The 22948-nt window shown below is 40.8% G+C and overlaps 1 protein-coding gene across 1 annotated transcript in view; it reads left to right on the forward strand.

The window, feature by feature from the left end:
• The window catches only part of LCA5L (lebercilin LCA5 like), a 36457-nt gene that overhangs the window by 10086 nt on the left and 3423 nt on the right, over positions 1–22948 (forward strand). Inside the window, exons 3-9 of the mRNA XM_032174380.2 lie at positions 585–848; positions 1478–1809; positions 8155–8669; positions 11142–11277; positions 20246–20332; positions 21681–21784; positions 21949–22066. Of these exons, the coding sequence (XP_032030271.1) occupies positions 1488–1809; positions 8155–8669; positions 11142–11277; positions 20246–20332; positions 21681–21784; positions 21949–22066 (1282 nt within the window). The 5' untranslated portion in view covers positions 585–848; positions 1478–1487. The remainder of the gene's footprint in view (positions 1–584; positions 849–1477; positions 1810–8154; positions 8670–11141; positions 11278–20245; positions 20333–21680; positions 21785–21948; positions 22067–22948) is intronic.

Genomic DNA, 22948 nt, shown 5'->3' on the forward strand with positions numbered 1-22948 from the left:
AATGCAGTGCCGCGATCACAGCTCACTGCAACCTCTGCCTCCTGGACTCAAGTAATCCCACTTCAGCCTTCCAAGTAGCTAGGACTACAAGTGTGCACCACCACACCCCACTAATTTTTGTATTTGTTTTGTAGAGACAGGGTTTCACCATGTTGCCCAGGCTGGTCCTGAACTTCTGAGCTCAAGCTATCCACCCACCTCAGCCTCCCAAAGTGCTGGTATTTCAGATGTGAGCCACAATGCCTGGCCTGGATTCTTCTTAATCTAGATGCAAAGGTTCACAAATAAAGATCTGCTTCTGCCCACCACTACACAGCAGAATGTGTCTGGAAAGAGAAATTCTTTGCCTTAGGATCGTATAATGCTCCCATCAATGTGTTGTTGCAGTCATGATGCTTAATGAAAAAAGCACTGCCCCTGGAGCTGGAAAACAGGGACAGTCTCTGAACTTTTAACCTGTCTGAACCTATTCCCTCTAGGTGGCTAAGATGAGGTGATGTGAAAGCAGTTTGTACAAAGTAAGAGCACTAGTTAAAGTATAATGCTAATATTAATTATTACTAAGATCTTTTGATTTCTTGTAGTGAGGAGATTGTGGACTGCCTAATATATTTCATCAGAAGAGAAGGCTGGAGAATTAAAGCAGATGCAGCAAAAAGCAGAAACTGACTTCAAAAAAAACCCTCTCAGTAGAGAAAGTGATGTTAGATTCCTGTTGCAAAGGATCTAATGCCAGTTAAATTCTCTTTTGCTTTCTTGATAAAACAGGAGAATTGAGAATTAAATGAAAAGGTAATCCTTTTAAAGACCTCAGAAGATGGATCTGTTTGTTTCAATCTGCTTGTGAGGTAAGCTGCTATAAAAGAGATACTTGTGGTGTTATTGTCCTTAGTGCAGTAGCATAATAAAGAAATGCAGAACCATCTGCTTTGTAACTAATGTTAATTTTATTAAGGGTATAAATTTGGGGTCTTTCTTGTATTTGACTTTCTATTCCTCCCATTTTAAATTATCACTTTAGACAACTAAGGGCTTATTGAAAGTATTCAAAGTTTGTGTCCATGGCTGAGCATGGTGGCTCACGCCTGTAATCCCACCACTTTGTGAAACCGAGGTGGGAGGATCACTTGAGCCCAGTAGTTCAAGACCAGCCTGGGCAACATAGTGAGACTCCCATTTCTACCAAAACATAATAAGTTAGCCGGGCATGACGGCACACACTTGTAGTCCCAGCTACTCTAGAGGCTGAGCTGAGAGGATCGCTTGAGCCCAGGAGGTCAAGGCTGCAGAAAGCCATGGTGACACCACTGCACTCCAACCTAGGCAACAGAGTGAGACCCTGTCTTTAAAAAAAATATATATATATATATATATTATATATATATATATGTATATAAAATAAAGCATAGGTTCATTTTAATGTCAATAAATATAAATTCAAAAATACTTTTATTAGGTTTTACTTTTCTTTTATTAGGTTGTTTGCTATGTCTTTGGCTGATCTAACAAAAACAAATATAGATGAGCATTTCTCCAGCGTGGCATCAGAAAACAATAAGAGGTCTGCAGAATGCAAGAGAAGCCCAGGCACAGGCGATTTTTCACAGAACAGTAATGCTTCCAATAAGAGTGTTGATTATAGCAGATCTCAGTGCTCCTGTGGAAGTTTAAGTTCTCAGTATGATTATTCAGAAGACTTTCTCTGTGATTGTTCAGAAAAGGCTATTAATAGAAATTATTTAAAGCAGACTGTGGTAAAAGAAAAGGAGAAGAAAAAGTATAATGTTTCTAAAATCTCCCAATCTAAAGGTAAGGAGTAAAATTTCCCAAGCAAGACCAAATTTCTGTCATAATGATATTATTTTACTGCACTAGTGTTTGAAGTGGTTCATACTCAGTTTTATTGTTTTCCTATATCGTAAATATGTATTATAGGTGAACTTTTATAGAAGAAATTAGGAAATAGAGAAATTAAGAATAATTGTAAAATAACAGAAAGGCTTCAAATGTAAAGCCTATCCCCTGCATGGCTTACCCTACCAGATCCTACTAGTGAGGTTAGTTCTGTTTTTAGTTAACAGGTGGCCTTGTTACAGAGTACCACAATACTTGGATTTCACTGGCTTCTTGCCTTTCATCTCAGCTGAAGTATCAGTGTTTGAATCACCAGTGAAATGTAAGTATCTGTCTCAGCACCCCAAGAGGATGGTCTTCAAGTCTGGTGAGGCATATTGGCAAAGAGCATCTTTTGAAACAGAGATGGTTCAAAAGGCTGTTAATAATGTCATTTCTTTGTAGATTTTTTTTTTTTTTTTTTTTTTGAGACAGAGTCTTGCTCTTTGTCACCCAGGCTGGAGTGCAGTGGCACGATCTCAGCTCACTGCAAGCTCTGCCTCCCGGGTTCACGCCATTCTCCTGCCTCAGCCTCCTGAGTAGCTGGGACTACAGGCACCCGCCACCACACCCGGCTAATTTTTTTGTATTTTTTTGTAGAGAAGGGGGTTTCACCATGTTAGCCAGGATGGTCTCGATCTCCTGACCTCGTGATCCGCCTGCCTCGGCCTCCGAAAGTGCTGGGATTACAGGCATGAGCCACCGTGCCCGGCTCTTTGTAGATTTTTAAAGTACCAACTCTATCAACTCTCAGCTGTCCAAATTGGAATTAGCTTGTGTTATCTTTGATCTCCTTTCTTCCTCCTTCCCTGCCCAGACTGTAATTCCTTCCTCCCATTTTAGGCAATCTTGAGCTCATAAGTATTCCTTATATAGAAATAGCTGGAGCTCTTGTCCATGTTGACCATCAGAGCACTTCAGTCAACAGGTGGACAATAAAGGGCCTGCTGTTTGGGGGGCACATCTGCCACTGTCATGTCCACCCTGCATCTTGCATCCCCAGTCTGCTGTTTCCAGCTGTGTCCAGGACCCTCTGTGCCACTTCTGGAACACCCAGAATCTTCAGTTCCCCTGCTATAGCACAGGGATTCTTGATCTAAGACACATGTCTGTGAACCCCAAGAAATTCTATGCATTTTTTTGTGTCTATGTGTGTTCATAAACTTTTCTAGAAGGCCCTGTACCTTTCACCAGAGTCTCAAAAGGTTAAATGTTACTTTTCTAGAGAGCTGGGGGTCCTACCTCCACTGGCAAGGCCCAGGGCAGGAAATGAAAAGTCCACTCCTTCTCTCATGCCTGGACTCCATCAAAAATGAACATCATGGTTAGATTCCTCAAACACACAATTCCTTATCCATATCTGAAATTTACAAATCTCCAAAAACCCAACATCTTTCATATCCTTGGCATCAAAGTTGATTTGGCAACAAAAACCTTATTTGAACTAATAGGAAACAGATCTTTACTTATTTCACTTAGTGCGAATAGTCATTATATTTCACTGCAAAAATATAGTTTCATTAAAGGGTGTTGTTCCAGACCCCAATGAGAACTGTGGAAAATACCATATATGTACTCACCTTTAAAACCCACCCCCAAATTCTGAAATAGTTTGGTTCCAAGGGTTTATGGTAAGAGATCTTGCATCTATATACTACATTTTATATTGATCTTAAGCTTTTGTGGGATCATGCAAGAGGGCAGTTGGCATTTATAAAACTTTCCACAAGACAGAAATTGCATTTCGAGTTCTAAGTACCTTATAATTTAGCTTTTTAAAGCTGATTCCTCATTTATTCAACAAATGCTTATTGAGTTCTTTATGCAAGATGCCTGTTTATAAATTGAGAGCAACCTAAATTAATTCAGTTACTTCACAGGAGAGCAGAATTCTAATTCCATTATCCAGAAGAGTAAAAGGTTTGCCCTTACTTGGGTGTCGTTTTGTATATTAATACTCTGAAATTATTTTAAATAAATCTTGCATGCATCTTTAACTCAGATTTTTATGTCCCAGGAAACCCTTGCCCAGCGTATGATGAACGTAAAATACTAATCGCAACCTCAAGCTTTGTCACAGAACAATAAAGTATTTCCTCATCTTTTTCTTTTATTCCCCAGTTCATGTTTTGCCAATGTTTGCAGCAGCAAGTAATTTCTTCCACCCTGGTGTCATATAAGTCTAACCCAAAGCAAAGAGTCTTATTAAAAGTTTTAGCCAGTACAGCCCCTTCTCAAGCAAACGTTCAATTAAAAGTAGCTCTCTGACCCTAAGGGCAGGTAATGCTGGATGAGGAAGCACCAATAGAGATTCAGAATTCACCAATGAACAGTAACATCAAAGACTATTTTCAATTCCCATCTTAGAAAATTGATGAAAGCAAATTTCATGGCAGAAAGACATTTCATGGGGAAAATTATGAATATGAAATGAGGGCTTCAATTTAATAGAATTTTTGCTTTGGTCAAACATTGGAGATTTACTTAAATCATTGTAAATAGCAAGCAATATAGTTATACAATTTGCTTTTCAAAGATTATCCTTCTTTTCTAGAAAATGCCCTTTCAGAACTCTTTCAGTTACGTATCCTGTTAAAATTGCTTCCTTGATGGATTTTCTTTGTCAATACAATGCCAAAAACATGTCATGGTCATTCAAGACATTAGTAGGCAAAAAAAAAGAAGTTAATTTACCACATTCAAATGCTTGGAACACCTTTTGCCCTTTTGTCCTTGGTCAGGTATAGGTGGACAACCTAAGGTAGTGTTGAAGAGACACCTTCTGTAGCAGGCTAACAGTGGAAACTACCGAGAACAGGAAGGGGAAAGGCTCCTCCTTTGAACCTCTTTTTCACCCTGGTCTGTGGAGAAAATGGGTTCATCTTTTTTAGGGTAAAATATAGTGTGGACCCCCCACTCTGTATGTCAGAAGCAGAGCTGCAGTGAAGGTGTGGAGGAGCATGGGGATAGAATGGGACGGTAAGACCGAAGGGGACAATGACAGGAGAGGGAACTAGGATGAGGCCAGGAGGGAGAGGAGGAAGAAACAGCATGGACCGAGGAGGACAGGAGAGCTTCTAAAGTAAGGGTTTGAGGAAGAAGTGGGCCTGGGGAGACAGACTGGGAAGGAAGACAGGCCTGTTTGTGGGTGAAGTGAGCATGGGGACATTCTTAGAACTGTTCAGAAGAGCATACATCATCATACATAATGTGCAGATGCCGTTTTGGCAACTATGGACTTACATTTATGTTTGTGGTGAATTAAGTTAACTTGAGTGAATGTTTTAATTCAGTGGTTTAAAACTTAGTTATCTTAAGAATAGTCATCGGCTAAATCTGCTTCTATTATTTGTGAAACATGATTGAAATTATAAATTATACCATTCTTATGTGTGGGTTAGGATAACGAGATATAAAATCATTAAGGATTACACCCTATTCCAGTTTTCCATAGCCTTTATAGTTATACAAGTATGCGTGATGGATACAGTATGAATTTGTTACATACCCCTCAAATGCAAGTGCTGTACTTACCTTTCTGAAGCCAACAAACCTGGCCTGTCCTCCCTGCCCACTCACTAGGGTAGACAGGAAAGTCAATCTCAGACATGTTTGGGGAATAAAGGAATATGAGGGGGCAGGGACATGGAAAGGGCCTTACACAAAGAAGAATACTGGGGGAGGAGCCTCTGCCCTTCATTTTTACCACTTACGTGTTCCTTGTCCAAGCCATATGATCTTTAAAAGGCCAGCACCTCCCCTTTCCAACGCATCCATGCCCTCTGTGCACTTCTTGACTCCTGGGGCCTTAGCCAGAGCTCCTGTGGCCATGGCGTTTAGTCCCTTAGCACCCTCTCATGCCTCTGCCCTCCCGTCACTTGAGCATGGCATGAGAGGGGAATATAAGCCTCCAGTGCCCGTGGAGCCCATCACGCATCCTTCTCATCTCAGTGAAATCCCTCTCTCCTCCAGGGTCAGAGCACCTAAGAGCTGGAAGACATTACAAGTTGGGGGTCAGGTTCAGTCATGCTGGCCATAGTGTAGAACATGTCAGTCCTCGCCCACCCCTATTTTAAACCAGCCTGATCCATATGGCCTGGGTCTAGAGCTTCCCTAGCCAGTGCCCAGAGTATTAAAATGTACGGCCTCAACAAAACCACAGACACCTCTTTACAGGCCTTCTAGTAGATGTCCTAGAGGCTGGCCTGCTCTGCTTTCCACTTAGTGTGTTCAGAAGCCTATTCTAAAATACTTAATACTCAGCCATAGCCCCTACTAAACCATGGGAAAATAAATACACTTGAAGGCATAATTGCAAAGACAGGCCACCAGTTATTGATGTGATACTGTGTTGTATAATCTATGAGTTCTTTCATAGTTATGATTCAAATGCTTTATCCCCAGAAAGCATGCTTTGGCTCCCGTGGTTCATTGTTTCTGTCACAGGTAGAATTGTCTTTCCCACCACCTGGAGCAGACATATTAAGCCACATCTCAGATGTATCCACACTTGGACCAGTAGTTTAAGGTTAGGACTTGGGTGACATTGGCCACTAAGTGTCCTTCTCTCTCCAGAATGAGGATCAGACATTTTTAGAGTTTAGAATCCAGTTTCAATTTCTCCTTCTCCGAATCTAGATATATGAATATGTACACTTGCACACCACATATATATTTACATACACAGGTGCACGCATACATATACCTCTATATCCTACAAATGCACACACCTGTGGGGCACTAGCATAGGCACATAGTGGGCTCTGTCTCACCACTTCCTAGCTGTGTGCTCATTGACAAGGGACATCCCCAAGCTTCAGTATGTTTATCTTTAAAACGGGATAATAGTACAGTGATTTACACATGTATTTTAACATACTCAAATTCAATTAGGTAAGCTTGGTGCTAACTGTGATAATTTTTAGAGACTTTTTGTTTAAGATAGACCCCTGAACACATGCCAGTTACTTCATTTGGTGCCCAACCAAAGGAACAGCAAAAATTAACTGTGTTGGATTTATTGAGAGATGGAAAATCGGTATCTGTATAAACAGATAGACTCTTAGATGCAATTTGATGACCTTTTGAGGGTCATTTTGAATCTGTAAGTTCTTTACATTGGGCTCTCATGTTACACTCTAATTACCCATAACATACTGTTGAAAGGATTACATCAAATAATCTACAGAAAGCATTTAGTTTAATGCCTGACATATGATAAGCACTTAGTAAATTTCAGCTATTGTCATGGGGTTTGTTTGTTTGTTTGTTTGTTTTTGAGACAGGGTCTCACTTTGTCACCCAGACTGGAATGCAGTGGTGCAATCATAGCTCACTGCAGCCCCAAACTCCTGGGCTCAAGGGATCCTCCTGCCAAGGCTTCCTGAGGAGCTAGGACTATAGGGATGTGCCACCACGTTAGGCTACTTTTCAAAATTTTGTAGAGGCCGGGCACAGTGGCTCCCGCCTGTAATCCCAGCACTTTGGGAGGCCAAGGAGGGTGGATCACTTGAGGGTCAGGAGTTGGAGACCAGCCTGGCCACCATGGTGAAACTCTGTCTCTACTAAAAATACAAAAATTAGCAGGGCATAGTGGCAGACGCCTGTAATCCCAGCTACTCAGGAGGCTGAAGCAGGAGAATCGCTTGAACCCGGGATGCAGAGGTTGCAGTGAGCCAAGGTTGCGCCACTACACTCCAGACTGGGCAACAGAGGGAGACTCCGTCTCAAAAAAAAATAAACATTAAAAAAAATTTTGTTTTAGAGATGGGATCTTACTCTGTTGATCAGGCTGGTCTCAAACTCCTGTCCTCAAGCAGTCCTCCCACTGCAGCCTCCCGAAGTGCAGAGATTACAGACATGAGCCACTGCACCTGGCCTATTATCACAGCTTTTAGTCTAGCTGTTATAATAGAAATCTAAGTACAGATTTTAGAGTCAAAGAAGACCTGGTTTTCAATCCATTCTGTGTCACTTCGTGGCTATGTAACCTTGGACAAATGACATAAAATCTCCAGCTATAAAATATATTACAACTGATCTTAAAGAATTGTATTAAATGAGATAGTTATATATAAAGTACCTAGCCTAAAGCATGGGTATTCATTAAATGTTAGTTTTTTCCCCTTCTAGTTACACTTATGCTTGTGTGTATGTGTGTGGTGTGTGTACATGGGGGCATGGGAGGGAGATTATGCATATGTGCATATTTGCATATCTTTATATATTACTAGTAATAAACTGGATTATCTGCTTACACAGGCCAGAAGGAAATCACAGTTGAAAAAAAGCACACCTGGAATGCATCACTCTTTAATTCTCAAATCCATATGATTGCCCAAAGAAGAGATGCTATGGCTCATCGAATACTCTCAGCAAGGCTTCATAAAATTAAAGGACTAAAAAATGAATTAGCTGATATGCATCATAAATTGGAGGCCATCCTTACAGAAAACCAATTTTTGAAACAACTTCAGCTTAGGCATTTGAAAGCTATAGGAAAATATGAGAATTCACAAAATAATCTACCTCAAATTATGGCTAAACATCAGAATGAAGTAAAAAATTTAAGGCAACTACTTAGGATATCCCAGGAAAAGGAAAGAATTGTATCTAGGAAACTTAGAGAAACCGACAGCCAGTTACTGAAGACTAAAGATACCTTGCAGGCACTGCAGAAACTTTCTGAAGACAAAAACCTTGCAGAAAGGGAAGAACTCACTCATAAATTATCTATTATCACAACAAAAATGGACGCAAATGACAAAAAAATACAGGTCTGTATTTCAGGGGCCAAGACAGTTTAAGATTCCAAAGTTAATAGAGAGAGGGTGTGAATTAATCATGGATGCGCCCCCTCTGTAACAAAGCATTACTAACTGCTTCGCTTGGCGTGCTACACTAAATAATTATGTTGTCTAATAGAGGGCACGGAAAGGGAGTGGTTTGAAGGAAAAACAGAAGCAGCTCAAACTAGAAATGTTCATCTGTTGCAGTGCACAAGAGTTCACTCTGTGGCTGGACTGGTTTATCTAGAAATGACCATTGCACAGGCATTCAGTCTGTGGCTGGGCTAGTTTATGCGGAAATGACCATTGCACACAAGTTCACTCTGTGGCTGGGCTAGTTTATCTGGAAATGACCAGTACACAAGCGTTCACTCTGTGGCTGGGCTATTTTATCTGGAAATGACCAGTACACAAGCGTTCACTCTGTGGCTGGGCTAGTTTATCTGGAAATGACCATTGCACACGAATTCACTCTGTGGCTGGGCTGGTTTATCTGGAAATGACCATTGCATAAGCATTCACTCTGTGGCTGGGCTAGTTTATCTGGAAATGACCAGTGCACATGAGTTCACTCTGTGGCTGGGCTGGTTTATCTGGAAATGACCATTCTCTAAGAGAGTACAGCTACAGTGCTAAGGGACTTTTTCCCTGTGCTAAAAGATTGCATTGTGTTACGTGAAACCTCTCTTTGAAGTCAACCCTCTACCTTAAACTGTTGATTAAAAGGCTACTTCCCTAAAAACCTCAGTGCATCCGTTCAGTGCCTTTTGTATTCTCCCTCACCATTTTGGCCAGGCATTACCACACAGACATTTGTAGTTATTTTCAAAATATCAGTTTTTCCCAGATCATGTTCCTGGTAGTAGGGAAGGAAAGGGAATTAAAATAATTAAAGAGATGACTGGATTGATTTTCCTCAACAGCACATGGTTGTCAAAAGCCTGGGGATTACATTATAAGGGATGACTTGGGAGAAGGCATTGATACTATATTAAGAATTCTCCTGCATATCTTACATTAAGTAGTTTGAGTCTGTATGGACATAAACATAAATAGAATTAATTTAGGATTTAATTCTGTAATATTTGATGCTGAAACACAAGTATTTTCTATGATCTTGAAGTAAGTAAATATCAGGTTCATTTCCTCCACGTTTTTATCTCAGTTATTTCTTCTGTTGTTAAAATTCTCTATTTTCCAATAAATTTTTTTCACATGAAATTGATATGTGATCTACAGAAAATAATAACCAACCTCATTTTTCACTCTTGTATACCAAAGTGATATTATTGGGCCTTTTAGGTAATAATTGTATTCATCTTAGCATATGTCTGTCATGCAAAAGCAAATCTATTTTTATATATGTATCTAAATAGTTCATGTTTTTATATCTATACATAAAACCAAGACAAATTCCATGACTATTTTCTTTGATACAAAAAGCACTTACCAAGTATGAGAAATTTCTGTTTGGTTGTAGGCATTTAGTGGAGGAAAACTGTTTTGTGGACCAAAACATGTTATTTCTTTAACATTAGTGTTTTAGGAAGTGGTATTTTTAGTGATTCTTTCCCCTTTTAGCTTTCCATGTCTTCCACTTTTCCTGTTTGGGAAAGTACTGCTGTTATAATTTAGGAGGAGGTCCTACTTTATGTTAAAACAAAGAAAAATGGTCCTTTTGGTAAGCTTTCTGTCAAGTCCAGATCTAACAATTCTCCAATAAAATAGTTCTCATTCCAGAGAGCAGATGAATATGTTTATGGATGGTTATTGAGTTAAATCAGTCATTTCATTGTCTTATAGTCCATCAGTGTGGATGGATGTGGTGGTTTGAGTCCCTTTTATAACATTCAGTTTCTGTTGTCTGGGAATGCCCATCCATGATGTCTACTGATTTTCTGGATCTGGTCAGAATTTTTAAATCGGGCAGGGCACAGTGGCCTCACGCCTGTAATCCCAGCACTTTGGGAGGCCAAGGCGGGCCAGGAGTTTGAGACCAGCCTGGCCAACACAGCAAAACCCTGTCTCTACTAAAAATACAAAAATTATCCAGGCGTGGTGGTGTGCATCTGTAAACCCAGCTACCCAGGGGCTGAGGCAGGAGAATCGCTTGAACCCAGGAGATGGAGGTTGCAGTGAGCCGAGATCGCCCCACTGCATTCCAGCCTGGGCAATAGAGTGAGACTCCAACTTAGAAAAAAAAAAAGAATTTTTAAATCAAATTTTAGAGTATGTAAAAAACAGGCTCAGAAACATGTGATATTTGTTCTCTAGAGCTGGGATCTGGGATTTGGGGGCTTTCGGTTATACTTCATTCTAATATATGTCCCCTATATAAGCCATTCACTAAAATTGTACTGAAGATGTGCACTTTTCATAAATGTAGTTAGTGCCATGATAATTGAAGTTTTTAATATACTAACTTGGTTGCAGAATAGTTATAATATATACTGTTTTCAGAGCTTGGAAAAACAACTGAGGTTGAACAGCAGAGCCTTTAGCCGGCAGCTGGCTATTGAGACTCGGAAGACTTTAGCAGCTCAAATAGCTACCAAGACTCTGCAGGTGGAAGTAAAACACCTTCAACAAAAACTAAAATGTAGAATAATCCTTTTCCCAAAAATATAGTTATTATGTCTTTATATTTTAATGTTTTTATTTTACATACATATATAAGTTCAGCCTCCGCCTCCCAGGTTCAAGTGATTCTCTTATCTCAACCTCCTGAGTAGCTGGGAGTACAGGCATGCAACACCACGCTTGGCTAATTTTTGTTACTTTTAGTAGAGATGGGCTTTCACTGTGTTGGCCAGGCTGGTCTTGAACTCCTGGGCTCAAGTGATCTGCCTGCCTTTGTCTCCCATAGTGCTGGGATTACAGGTGTGAGCCACTGCACCTGGCCTAAATTATGTAACTTCATGAATATCTTTCTCAGATATTTTCTCTACAATCATATGAACAGATAGAGGATCTGCAGTTATTAGAATGAGTTAACAGCTTGGTGAATGTGTACTGTAATTAGAAAAATATAAACTCTATTCATTAACAAGGCTTGTTACCATTCTTATTTCATCACATTAAGTAACATAGCATTTGTTAACATTTTAATGTAACTCAAAATTAACGTTTAAAAACATATAATATTTAAGATAAATTTTAATGATTCATAAATTTAACTTAGTTTTACTTACAAATGTGTTTGAAAAACTGTCTTTTAAAAATATGTATACTGCTTTAAAAATAAGAATTTTTAAAATATTTTGTCAGGCTTTTTGCTATCTTTCTGCCTTCAAGATTGGTAAAATATCCAACAATTTAGATAAGATGCTTAAGAAACACGCTGTTTCAAGCCTCAACTAATAAATCTTAAGCTTGATTCTTTAAGACAAGGATCTTTAACTTTTTTTATTTTTAAGGAAAGCAAAAATGAGCTCCTTTAGGCCTCTTTTACAGGGCACTAACCCCATTCACAAGGATTCTGCCCTTGTGACCTAATCACCTCCCAAAAGGCCCACGTCATAAAAGTATCACTATGGGGGCTAGGATATTAACATAAGAAATTTAGCACCATATCAATAATTTCCCTTTCTTTCCTTTTTTTTTTGAGACAGGGTCTTGCTCTGTTGCCCAGACTAGAATGCAGTGGCGCCATCATGGCTCACTGCAGCCTCAAACTCCTGGGCTAAAGCGATCTTCCCACTTTGGCCTCCCAAGTAGCTGGAATCACAGGTACATGCCACCATACCCAGCTAATTTTTAAAATTTTTGTAGAGACGGGGTCTTGCTGTGTTGCCCAGGCTGGTCTCAAACTCCTGGGCTCAAGCAATCCTCCTGCCTTGGCCTCCCAAAGTGTTAGGATTACAGGTGTGAGCCACCACACCCAGCCTGATCTTTAACTTTTTTATGACAAGTAGGCAATTTAGATTTCCCAGGAGCCTTGAGATCACTCAGAGACAGGAGAAGAATAGTGGGGGGTGAGGAGTTGGGGCGGAGCTGGACGAGTTGGATAATTCATCTGATGAATTATGTTGGTATCATTGAGAACTGGGATTTGGAGGATGAAAGAAAGAAAATATTCCCTTTGTAAAGAAGAAAAAAGAGTTCTTTTCCTTTTTTCTGTGGAGTCCAGGAAACTTCAAAAAGAATACACAGAACATAGGCATGGCTATTGCAGCTAGCTGAGAAATCTAACAGAAGAGACTTCAAGATCCCCTGGTCACAGCAAACACACACACATATGGAGACACAATTGGGGAATTTTAAAATAAATTTTGTGCTTCCTCATGCAGACATATGAATATGAATAATATGCAGCCATTAAAAAACCATTTCTGGCCAGGCATGGTGGCTCACACCTGTAATCCCAGCACTTTGGGAGGCCGAGGCGGGCGGATCACCTGAGGTTGGGAGTTCGAGACCAGCCTGACCAACATGGCGAAACCCCGTCTCTACTAAAAATACAAAAATTAGCTTGGCATGGTGATGCATGCCTGTAATCCCATTATCGGGAGGCTGAAGCAGGAGAATTGCTTGAACCTAGGAGGCGGAGTTTGCAGTGAGCCAAGATTGTGCCACTGCACTCCACCCTGGGTGACAGAGTGAGGCTCCATCTCAAAAAAATTAAAAAGTGGCCGGGCACGGTGGCTCACGCTTGTAATCCGCGGGCGGGTCAGAGGTCAGGGATCGAGGCCATCCTGGCAAAACATGAAACCCCCGCCTCTAAAAAAACAAAAAATTAGCCGGGATGGTGCGGGCATGAACCTGGGAGGCGGAGCTTGCAGTGAGCCGAGATCACGCCACTGCACTCCAGCCTGGGCAACAGAGTAAGACTCTGTCTCAAAAAAAAAAAAAAAAAAAAAATTAAAAAGTAAAATAAAATAAAAATAACCATTTTTAACAGAGAAATGCTTAATACTTAATGAAATGCTTAATGAAAAGATAGAAAATTCCATATACAGTAAGATCCAAATTTATTTTTAAAAAGAAAATTAAATGTACCTCCACACAATGGATATCTATATATCTGTAAACAGCAATGAAGAATCTTGAGGTACTACTATGGAATAATCTCTAGGATACACTGGTAAGTGAAGAAAGGAAGGCAGACGAACTGTAATATCCTTGATATGGTTTAGCTGTGTCCCCACCCAAATCTCATCTTGCATTGTAGCTCCCACAATTCCCACATGTCACGGGAGGGACCCAGTGGGAGGTAATTAGATCATAGGGGCAGGTCTTTCCCGTGCTGTTCTTGTGATAGTGAATAAGTCTCACGAGATCTGATGGTTTTATAAAAAGAAACTGGGCGCGGTGGCTAACACCTGTAATCCCAGCACTTTGGGAGGCCAAGGCGGGCAGATCACGAGGTCAGGAGATCAAGACGATCCTGGCAAACACAGTGAAACCCCGTCTCTACTAAAAAATACAAAAAATTAACCAGGCATGGTGGGGGGCACCTGTAGTCCCAGCTACTTGGGAGGCTGAGGCAGGAGAATGGTGTGAACTCGGGAGGCGGAGCTTGCAGTGAGCAGAGATCGCACCATCGCACTCCAGCCTGGGCGACAGAGCAAGACTCCATCTCAAAAAAAATAAAAAATAAAAAAATTAAATAAATAAATAAAAAGAAGCTCCCTTGCACAAGTCCTCTGTTGCCCACTGCCACGTAAGAAGTCCCTTTGCTCTTCCTTTGTCTTCAACCATGATTGTGAGGCCTCCCCAGCCATGTGGAACTGTGAGTCCATTAAACCTCTGTCCCTTATAAATTACCTAGTCTCAGTTATGTCTTTATCAGCAGCCTGAAAAAGGACTAATACAATCCTATTTAAGATAAAGGAAGCAATAGAAATATATCCACATATTTGCCTACATTTAAAAAAGAAACCAGTAATAGGATAACAGCAGAAAAAGAGAGAATAGAGTAGAAGGGACAGCTCTAGAACCTACATTTCATGAATATCTTTGTGGAACCAAGAAAATATTTCCATAAGTATGAAGCAGAATTAAATGTAAGAAAAATTAAAAAGCAGCTGGGTATGGTGGCTCATGCCTGTAATCCCAGCACTTTGGGAGGTCGAGGTGGGTGGATCACCTGAGGTCAGGAGTTAAGACCAGCCTGGCCAACATGGTGAAACCCCATCTCTACAAAAATACAAAAATAAAAAAAGTAGCCAGGTGTGGTGGTATGCGCCTGTAATCCCAGCTACTCAGGAGGCTGGGGCAGGAGAAATGCTTGAACCCAGGAGGCGGAGGTTGCAGTGAGCTAAGATCGTGCCATTGCACTCCAGCCTGGGCGACAGAGCGAGACTCTGTCTCAAAAATAAAAAGCTATCCCTAAATATCCGAAGTAAAATGCAGATGAACCCAAATGTGTATATAGTTAGCCCTTTGTAACCGTGGGATGCAGAACCTGCGGACAGGGAACGCTGACTGTATCCTATTGGTGGCACAAAGCCACAGAAGGAAGCCATTCCAAGTGACTTAAAACACATGTCATTGCATATGGCCAGTGAGATACACTGTAAGGACACAAATAACTTTACAAAAAAATCTTACACTGTTTAGTAATGATATAGTTGGTAATGATGTTGATGTTGTTTTGAGAATGTTGTGTATATCTTACGAGATAAAGCTCCTGATAGATTATGGTGTTGTCATTGAGAACTGAGATTTGGGGGATAGACAAAAAAAAAATACAGAAGTAAGATAGAGTAAAATAAAAATCCTATAGTCCTGATTTTGATCTAAAGTAAAAGTGTGCAATATTCTCAGAGTAACCAGGAGCAATGAATACGCCCAGCACCCAGATTATGGTCTGTAAGTTCCATATCCCACTGAAACAAACCAAGGCTCCCTAAAAAAATTCTAGGTCTGGTGCAGGAAATACACTAGATGAGCCTGGAACATATTGTCATACAAAAGCAAAGAAACTATTAAGGACCATTAGGGTAGTATCAAAAGGACTCAGGCCCATCTAGAATAGATTCTTACTGGCCAAAGATGGGGATATTTGAGGATCAATAAAGATAACTGCCCGGGTTAAAACTTATCAAATGAATCCGCAGTTCATAATGATACTTTAAAAACTAAACACCTCAGCAATGAGTCACTTGTGGAGGATACTAGGGAACAGCATGCTGTCTTGAAGACTGGTCAGTAGAGGACAAGAAGCAAACATTTTTACCTTTCCTGTATGAACAACTCCTCAGAGTAACCAAATCATTTGTGAGGGGGTAAGATCCTCCTTATAAAAGCATTCCACTCAACAATGAAGAAGGAATGACAGGATTAGAATTACCACTATTTTGGAAACTCCTAATGAATTAGTGGCTCTAATCAATGATCATCAGTGGCTCCTAGTATCACAAAAGAGATATGCACTTCCTGACAGAGGTACACACCACCACCTACTCATGCCAACGAACCGAACCTAAACCTAGTTACAGACTGGGCTCTACCTACCAATTGAAAAAAGAAGAGGGGAGAGGAACATGCTCAGGATGGGATGCAGTCAGCAGCGTGACACTGTGGGAAACTGCATTACAGATACCCCCGTTTCTACGATTAAGTAGCAAAGCAGAAAAAATAAGAGGTGAGAGTGAGAATCTACAGATTAAAAGACAGTAAGAGATATATTAATCAGTCGCAGTGTTTTGAACCTTGTTTAGATTCTAATTCAAACAAACCTTTTAAAAATTATAGAAAATGGGGAAAATGTTAAACAAACTGGATATTTGATTATGTGAAGGAATTATTGACTGGGGGAAGTGGAATGAAGATACTGCAGTTAGGTTTTAAAAGGGATACCCTTTTTTGCTACATATACTGAAATAAATTATTAGAGGTCTAGATTTGCTTCAAATACGCCAGGGCTGGGGAGTGGGGTCAGAGAGAGTGGGAAACAGGACATGAGTTGTTCATTAGTGAAGCCGGTTCATGGGCTCATGGAGGTTTACTGTCCTATTCTACTTTTTTATATATATATTTTTTAATTTGTATAATAAAGTTTCAAAGAGAAAAGTGCTTTTGAAATTACATATTTTATGCATTTTTAAAAGAGTTTCTACTCTTCTTGATGGCTAGATCAAGAAGGTGGCCTGAACACATGCTTTTTGTCCCTCCCTGCCAAAGCCCCATGGAAGTGACAGAAAATGTATTTTTGAAATAGCACTCCACACCAGGCATGGTGGTCTACATCATTTTTTGGGAAGTTGAGGCAGAAGGATCTTTTGAGCCCAAGAAGTCAAGACCAGCCAAGGCAACAGAACAAAGCGTGTCTCTACAAAACAATTTAGAAATTATCTGGGCATGGTGGCACAAGCCTGTAATCCCAGCTACTCCAGAGGCTGAGGCAGAAGGATCTCTTGAGCCCAGGAGTTGGAGGCTTTAGTGATGGCGCCACTGCACTCCAGACTGGGCAACAGAGAGAGACTCTTGTCTCTAAAAATAAATAAAATAATCCAGAATCCCAGAAAGGATACCGAAACTACCAGATCTAACAAAGAATTTCTGGAAGATAAAAGGGGTTTTTCTTTTTTGTAGATTACTGAAACCAAACATAGACAATCACAAACTAAAATATGCACAGATACACACACACACACACACACACACACACACACACACACACAGAGAGAGAGAGAGAGAAAGAGAGAGAGAAACCAGACAGATGCAATACTGCCTTTTATGACCTAGCCTTGGCAGCCACGCAGCATCACTTCTACCTCACAGCATTTGTCAGGGCGGTCCTAGGCAGTTCAAGCAGTGAATTCCACCTCTTGGTAGGGAGTCACAAGGTTCTTGAAGAGCATATAGGACTAGAAATCTTGTCGTGGGAATTCTAGGAAAATACAGTCTGCCACATTAACGAAAGTCATTGAGCTTGGAAGAGTCTGGTCCCAAAGATCAAAAGTTCTGTTTCTTTACTTTGAAACTCATTTTCAAAGTCATCCCACGCCAAGTTCTAGGCCCACTTCTGCAGTATGAGCCAAAGTAAGAAGAGGGATGTCAGCCTTCCACAGCTCCCACGTGAGGTACTGCCACCCGTCTTACACCCAGGCTACAGTCACACTCCTGCATTAAGACACTGCTTTCTATCTAAGTTCTGGAAGCCATCAATGCTGACCTTAATATGATTGCACACCATGACCCAACTTCCCATTTAACTCTTACTTGATACCCTTTGCGCTTGCGGGGAGTCTTTGCGCTTGCGGGGAGTCTTTGCGCTGAGTATTCCACGAGCATTCCCAGCCATGGATTATCTTCTTGTTTCCCTTGACTGATTGAACCCAGCCACACAAGTATCCCGGGTTGTGTTCCAAACAGGCTGTGTTAGACTTCTGGCCCCGCTCTGTTGTGGTGCCCAACCTGAAGCTCTGCTCCAAGCCGCAAGGAGAACTGTCCTCCAGGTTGCTTCCTTTTGACCCCCGCCGCCCCTGTCGCAGCCGCTTGTTGTTCTGTTGTTGCTCTGCCTCCTTCCTGCTCTCGGTTGCTGACCTCCAAGTGTCCAGACCAAATCAAAAGATAAAATTGAATTTTTCAGGTAATCAAAATTTGTCCCTGTAAATATGAAAATGTTTCTTAACCAGTGTGGAATGAAAAATCATTCTAAAATGTTATACATAATATCCTTCATCTGAAAGCTATTATCCAGAATATACCTGATCAACTTTTCGTGGTGATGAACTGTCAGCATTTACCGTTCTTTTGGCTAAGTGTTACCACAATAAGAAAACAGAAATGAACTGTTGACATTTTTGCCTCCAGAAACTTAAATTGTAGAAAAGATTAATATTCTCATGTTTTATCCCTTTGTGTACCTCTGATAATAAACTAATTTTATGATTCAAATGAGTAGAAAATTTACACTGTACAATTCAGGTACAAAAATATGTCATGTTCTTTATTTTCTGTAACTGAGCCATACTTCCTTATGAGCTCCAGTCCCACAAATTAGGGATGAGGATGGCAGTTGGACAAGAAGAAATGGATAAAAGCTCGTCTCAGTCTCTTCTAACTCAAAACAGTCTTATGTTAGGTTGTCTCTTAGACTTGCAGACTTTTTCCTCATCCCTATCTTCTGTCTCAGTGGAGATGGCATTCTGGGCATGAGAGAAAACATATGTGTACTCCTGGTGGAGCGAAAAAGAGGCCTCTGGTCTGTGTTCTGCCCTCTGGCCCCTCTCTAGACCTGGTTCTCCTGACGAGTGACTGGTCTTAAATTCCCAGGACCCTGTCTGATGTGTACTGAATGTGGCTGCTAAAACTCCTGGCCTCTTCTCAGTCTGGTCAAATAAATCTTGGTGATTGTCCCTTGCTGACTGTTGATGCAAATGCTCTGAGATGCATCCTCCATCTGATCCCTGGCTAGATTCTCTATTGCAAAGCCTGTGCTGTGGGAGCACCTGGACCTTTAACCTTAAGGACTCCAGGGCAGGTGCAGCTCCCTCCACAGGTCCCACTGGTTGCAAGGGTAAGGGAAGCACAATCTCTGGCCTAGAGAGGGCATTTAGCCCTTTCTAACTTACACTTGGGCAATACCATATTACTTTAGCTCCATGATGAATGGGGCGGCGGGGGAGGCCCTTTTTAAGGGGCTTGCAATTTTCCTGGACCACGCCAAGCCCTCTTGCACTGAGACTTTCCCGAACCTCAGAGATGTTTCTCACCCCCTGAATATCCCTTGGCCCACAGATTTGACCCTAAGGGGCACAAGGAGACAAGATCTCTCTCTCTCTCTCCCCGCCCCACCCCCCGTATGTGTGTGCACATGCACGTCTGTCACACTCTGACATCCCTGGGTTCCTTCCTCCTTACTTCATATATGCCCACCTCTCTTAACCATGGTTGTTACTAAAATTCAATGGTCTTGAGTCCAAAGCCTTTCTTGCCTCCTGGTGTACATGTAAGAAGGAGCATTTGATATTTAATAAAAACCCTTTCTTTGTTCCTCAACACGTTAAGGTTTCAAAACATCTGTTTTGCCAAGACTCAAAAAAATCAATATGAAATTTAAAACGGAACAACGATACCCTTGTTGTAGGTTTTCCCCCCACTGCCCTTGTCTAGATGTAGCCCTGTGTCATAGAACTTTCTATTAGATGGCGGAAATGTTCACCTGTGCCATCCAATACTGTAGTCACTAGTCACACGCAGCTGCTGACCGCTTATTGGAAATACAAATAGTGTGGCTGACGACATAAATTTTAGTTTTATTTTCATTTAAATGAAATCACAACATACAGCTAGTGGCTACTGTAGTGCACAGTACAGAAGAATATTTCATAAACTTCCAGGCCCACAGGACAGAAGGAAAACAGTGGACAAGCTTACTAAGCTGCAAGGCGCTTCAAAAATACTGTCCCGATCACAATAATGTGTCACTTTGTTTAAAAAGCTAGTACTTTTTGATGTCAGGAATGGTATAGGATGATATGGCCTATTTCTGTTTCTTCTAAAATCTGCAGATTTTATTCATAGGATACTGAGCTCATTTAAATTGTTTTTAAAAGAAATCAGGGTTGACAAAAGCAAACATTTATAGAAAAATCGGTTTTGTGGTTCTTTTTAGGAAAAGGATCGTGAGCTTGAAATTAAAAACATCTATAGTCATCGAATACTTAAAAATTTACACGACACAGAGGACTATCCAAAAGGTATGTTTTAATTACTTTTGCTCAAAATCTATTTTTAAGTATCTAGTCAGATTTTCCTAATTTATATAGACAAAATAATGGATATTTTCAAAAATCACTTCATTAGGCATTACAATACATTTTGTGATTCTAGAAGAATAATGAGACTGAGATGCTGACATGGCTAGAAAGGAAGAGAAATGCTTTCCTATTCTCCCGCCCTCAGCACACCCCTTGATGTCCTTTCTTCAGGTGGAGCAGGAGGATAACTTCAGCTTGAAGCAAAATGTCTGCCAAAAAGTGAACTTTCTAAGTATATCTGTTAGCCAGTGTATGGCTTTTCAAAATGAACTTTATGGGGGTATACTTGACCTCAATAAAATGCATCCATTTTAAGTGTGCACGCAGCTCAGTGGGTTTTGACAGAAGTTTATACCGATGGAGCCACCACTCCAATCAAGATATTGAATATTTCCACCTCCCCAGGAAGCTTCCTTGTGTCCCCTGCAGTCAGTAGTCTCCTACCTCACCCGAGGCAACCACTGACTTTCCTTTGGTCACAATAGCTTAGTTTGTCTGTTCTAGAATTTCATGTAAGTGGAATCCCACAGCATGAACCCTTTTGTATCTGACTTCTTTTGTTCAGCATAGTGTTTTTGAGATTCGTCTATACTGATGCCACTATCATTAGTGTATACCTCTCATTGGTGAAGAGTCTTCTTTCCTTCAAGAGCACGTGCACTGCTTTCCCCCCAAGATCTCCCAGCAACAGATTCAACTCAGAAGTACCATAGGAATACTCACCTCTGTTTTATTAGAAGAAGTAGCTACATGTTCCAGATGCAACAACCTCCAATTTCCTTGCCTGCCTTTGTTTGCTTCTGGCTTATAATCTAGAATAATAGAGACGATGAATCAACCAAGGGGTTGTTTAAATGATATAATTTCCTTCACTCTTCAGGGGAAGTGCAGTCTAGATTTTGTGGTCATGCGCTTCAGCACGGACAGTCTAACCACTGATAATCAAGAGCTCTGCCACAGGACAGCTCGGTGGCCTGGCCTCTCACAATTACACGTCTACCTTGCTGAATCCCGTCCACAAAGGACAGCCTTGTCCACCAACAGCAATACTGTCTTATCCTAACACCTACTTGTTTTGTACTCTAACACTGTGAGGCCCAAAGTGAGACAAAGCAAGGGCCGTGGAGGGAAAAACAGGAAACTAACAAATGCTATATAGAGAGAGAATATTTAGAAAATACTTAGTATACTTCATTATTACATTGCATAAATGTTATTTTATGTTTAAAATCAATATTGCATCCAAATGTAAAATATGTTTCTTACATATAATCTACCTATTCTATAGTTTCTTCAACAAAATCAGTCCAAGCAGACAGAAAAAGTTTGCCATTCACAAGTATGAGAGACCAGGGAACCCAAAAATCAGATGTTCCACCTTTGACAACTAAGGTACAGCAAATTTGGAATCTTGCAGTGTCTAATTCAACATGTCTTACCAAGAATAGCCTACAGTCACTTGTTCTATGTGAAAAGTATTTGTAGTCATTAGAATAAAATGCAATTTTAAGTTTAGACCCCCCAAAATGTGTTTTTGCTGCTTTTCTAAATTACAGGGTAAAAAGGCAACAGGAAACATTGATCATAAAGAAAAATCAACTGAAATAAATCATGAAATTCCTCACTGTGTCAATAAACTACCAAAGCAAGAGGATTCTAAGAGAAAATATGAAGGTAATTTTAACAACTCTTTAAAGTCTATCTTATCTGATTTCTTTAAAATTGTGAATTACTATATGTGTAAATAAAGCACACATAAAACAGCTGGGCGTGGTGGCTCACACCTGTAATCCCAGCACTTTGGGAGGCCAAGGCAGGCGGATTACCTGAGGTCAAGAGTTTGAGACCAGCCTGGCCAACATGGTGAAACCCTGTCTCTACTAAAAAATGCAAAACTTGACATGGTGGTATGTGCCTGCAGTCCCAGCTACTCAGGAGGCTGAGGCAGGAAAATCGCTTGGACCCAGGAGGCAGAGGTTGCAGTGAGCCGAGATCGTGCCACTGCCCTCCAACCTGGGCGACAGAGTGAGACTCTGTCTCAAAAAATAAAAAAAAAAAAATGTAAAACCGTTTCCAGAATTACAATGAAAGGAACACCTGTGTACCCAGTAGCCTGCTTAAGAAACAGTGGATGAGTGCTCCTTGGAACACCCTTGGGCCCTTCACAATCATATCCCCTCGCCCTGCCCACCAGAAACCACCACCGTCTTGGGTTTTAGGCCAGTCATTCCCTTGCTTTCCCTCACAGCTCCCTGTCTTTATATGTAGCTACGTTCGTCTGCTCAGGCTGCCATAAGAAAATACCACAGACTGCCGGTTTAAACAACACTTATTTATTTTCTCATGGTTCTGAAGGCTGGGAAGTCCGAGATCAAGGTTCTAGGCATTTGGCTTCGGTTAAGGCCCTCTTCCTGGCTTTAGATGCCCCACTTCTCACTGTGTCTTCATGTGGCCTTTCCTTAGTGCTTGCACAAGGAGAGTCAGGGAGAGAGCACCAGTGTTCCAGTGTTTCTTTTTATAAGGACACTAATTCCATCATGAAGGCCCCAACCTTGT

The sequence above is a fragment of the Hylobates moloch genome, unplaced genomic scaffold (genome assembly GCF_009828535.3).
Source record: "Hylobates moloch isolate HMO894 unplaced genomic scaffold, HMol_V3 SCAFFOLD_14, whole genome shotgun sequence".
In the NCBI taxonomy this organism is placed as follows: Eukaryota; Metazoa; Chordata; class Mammalia; order Primates; family Hylobatidae; genus Hylobates; species Hylobates moloch.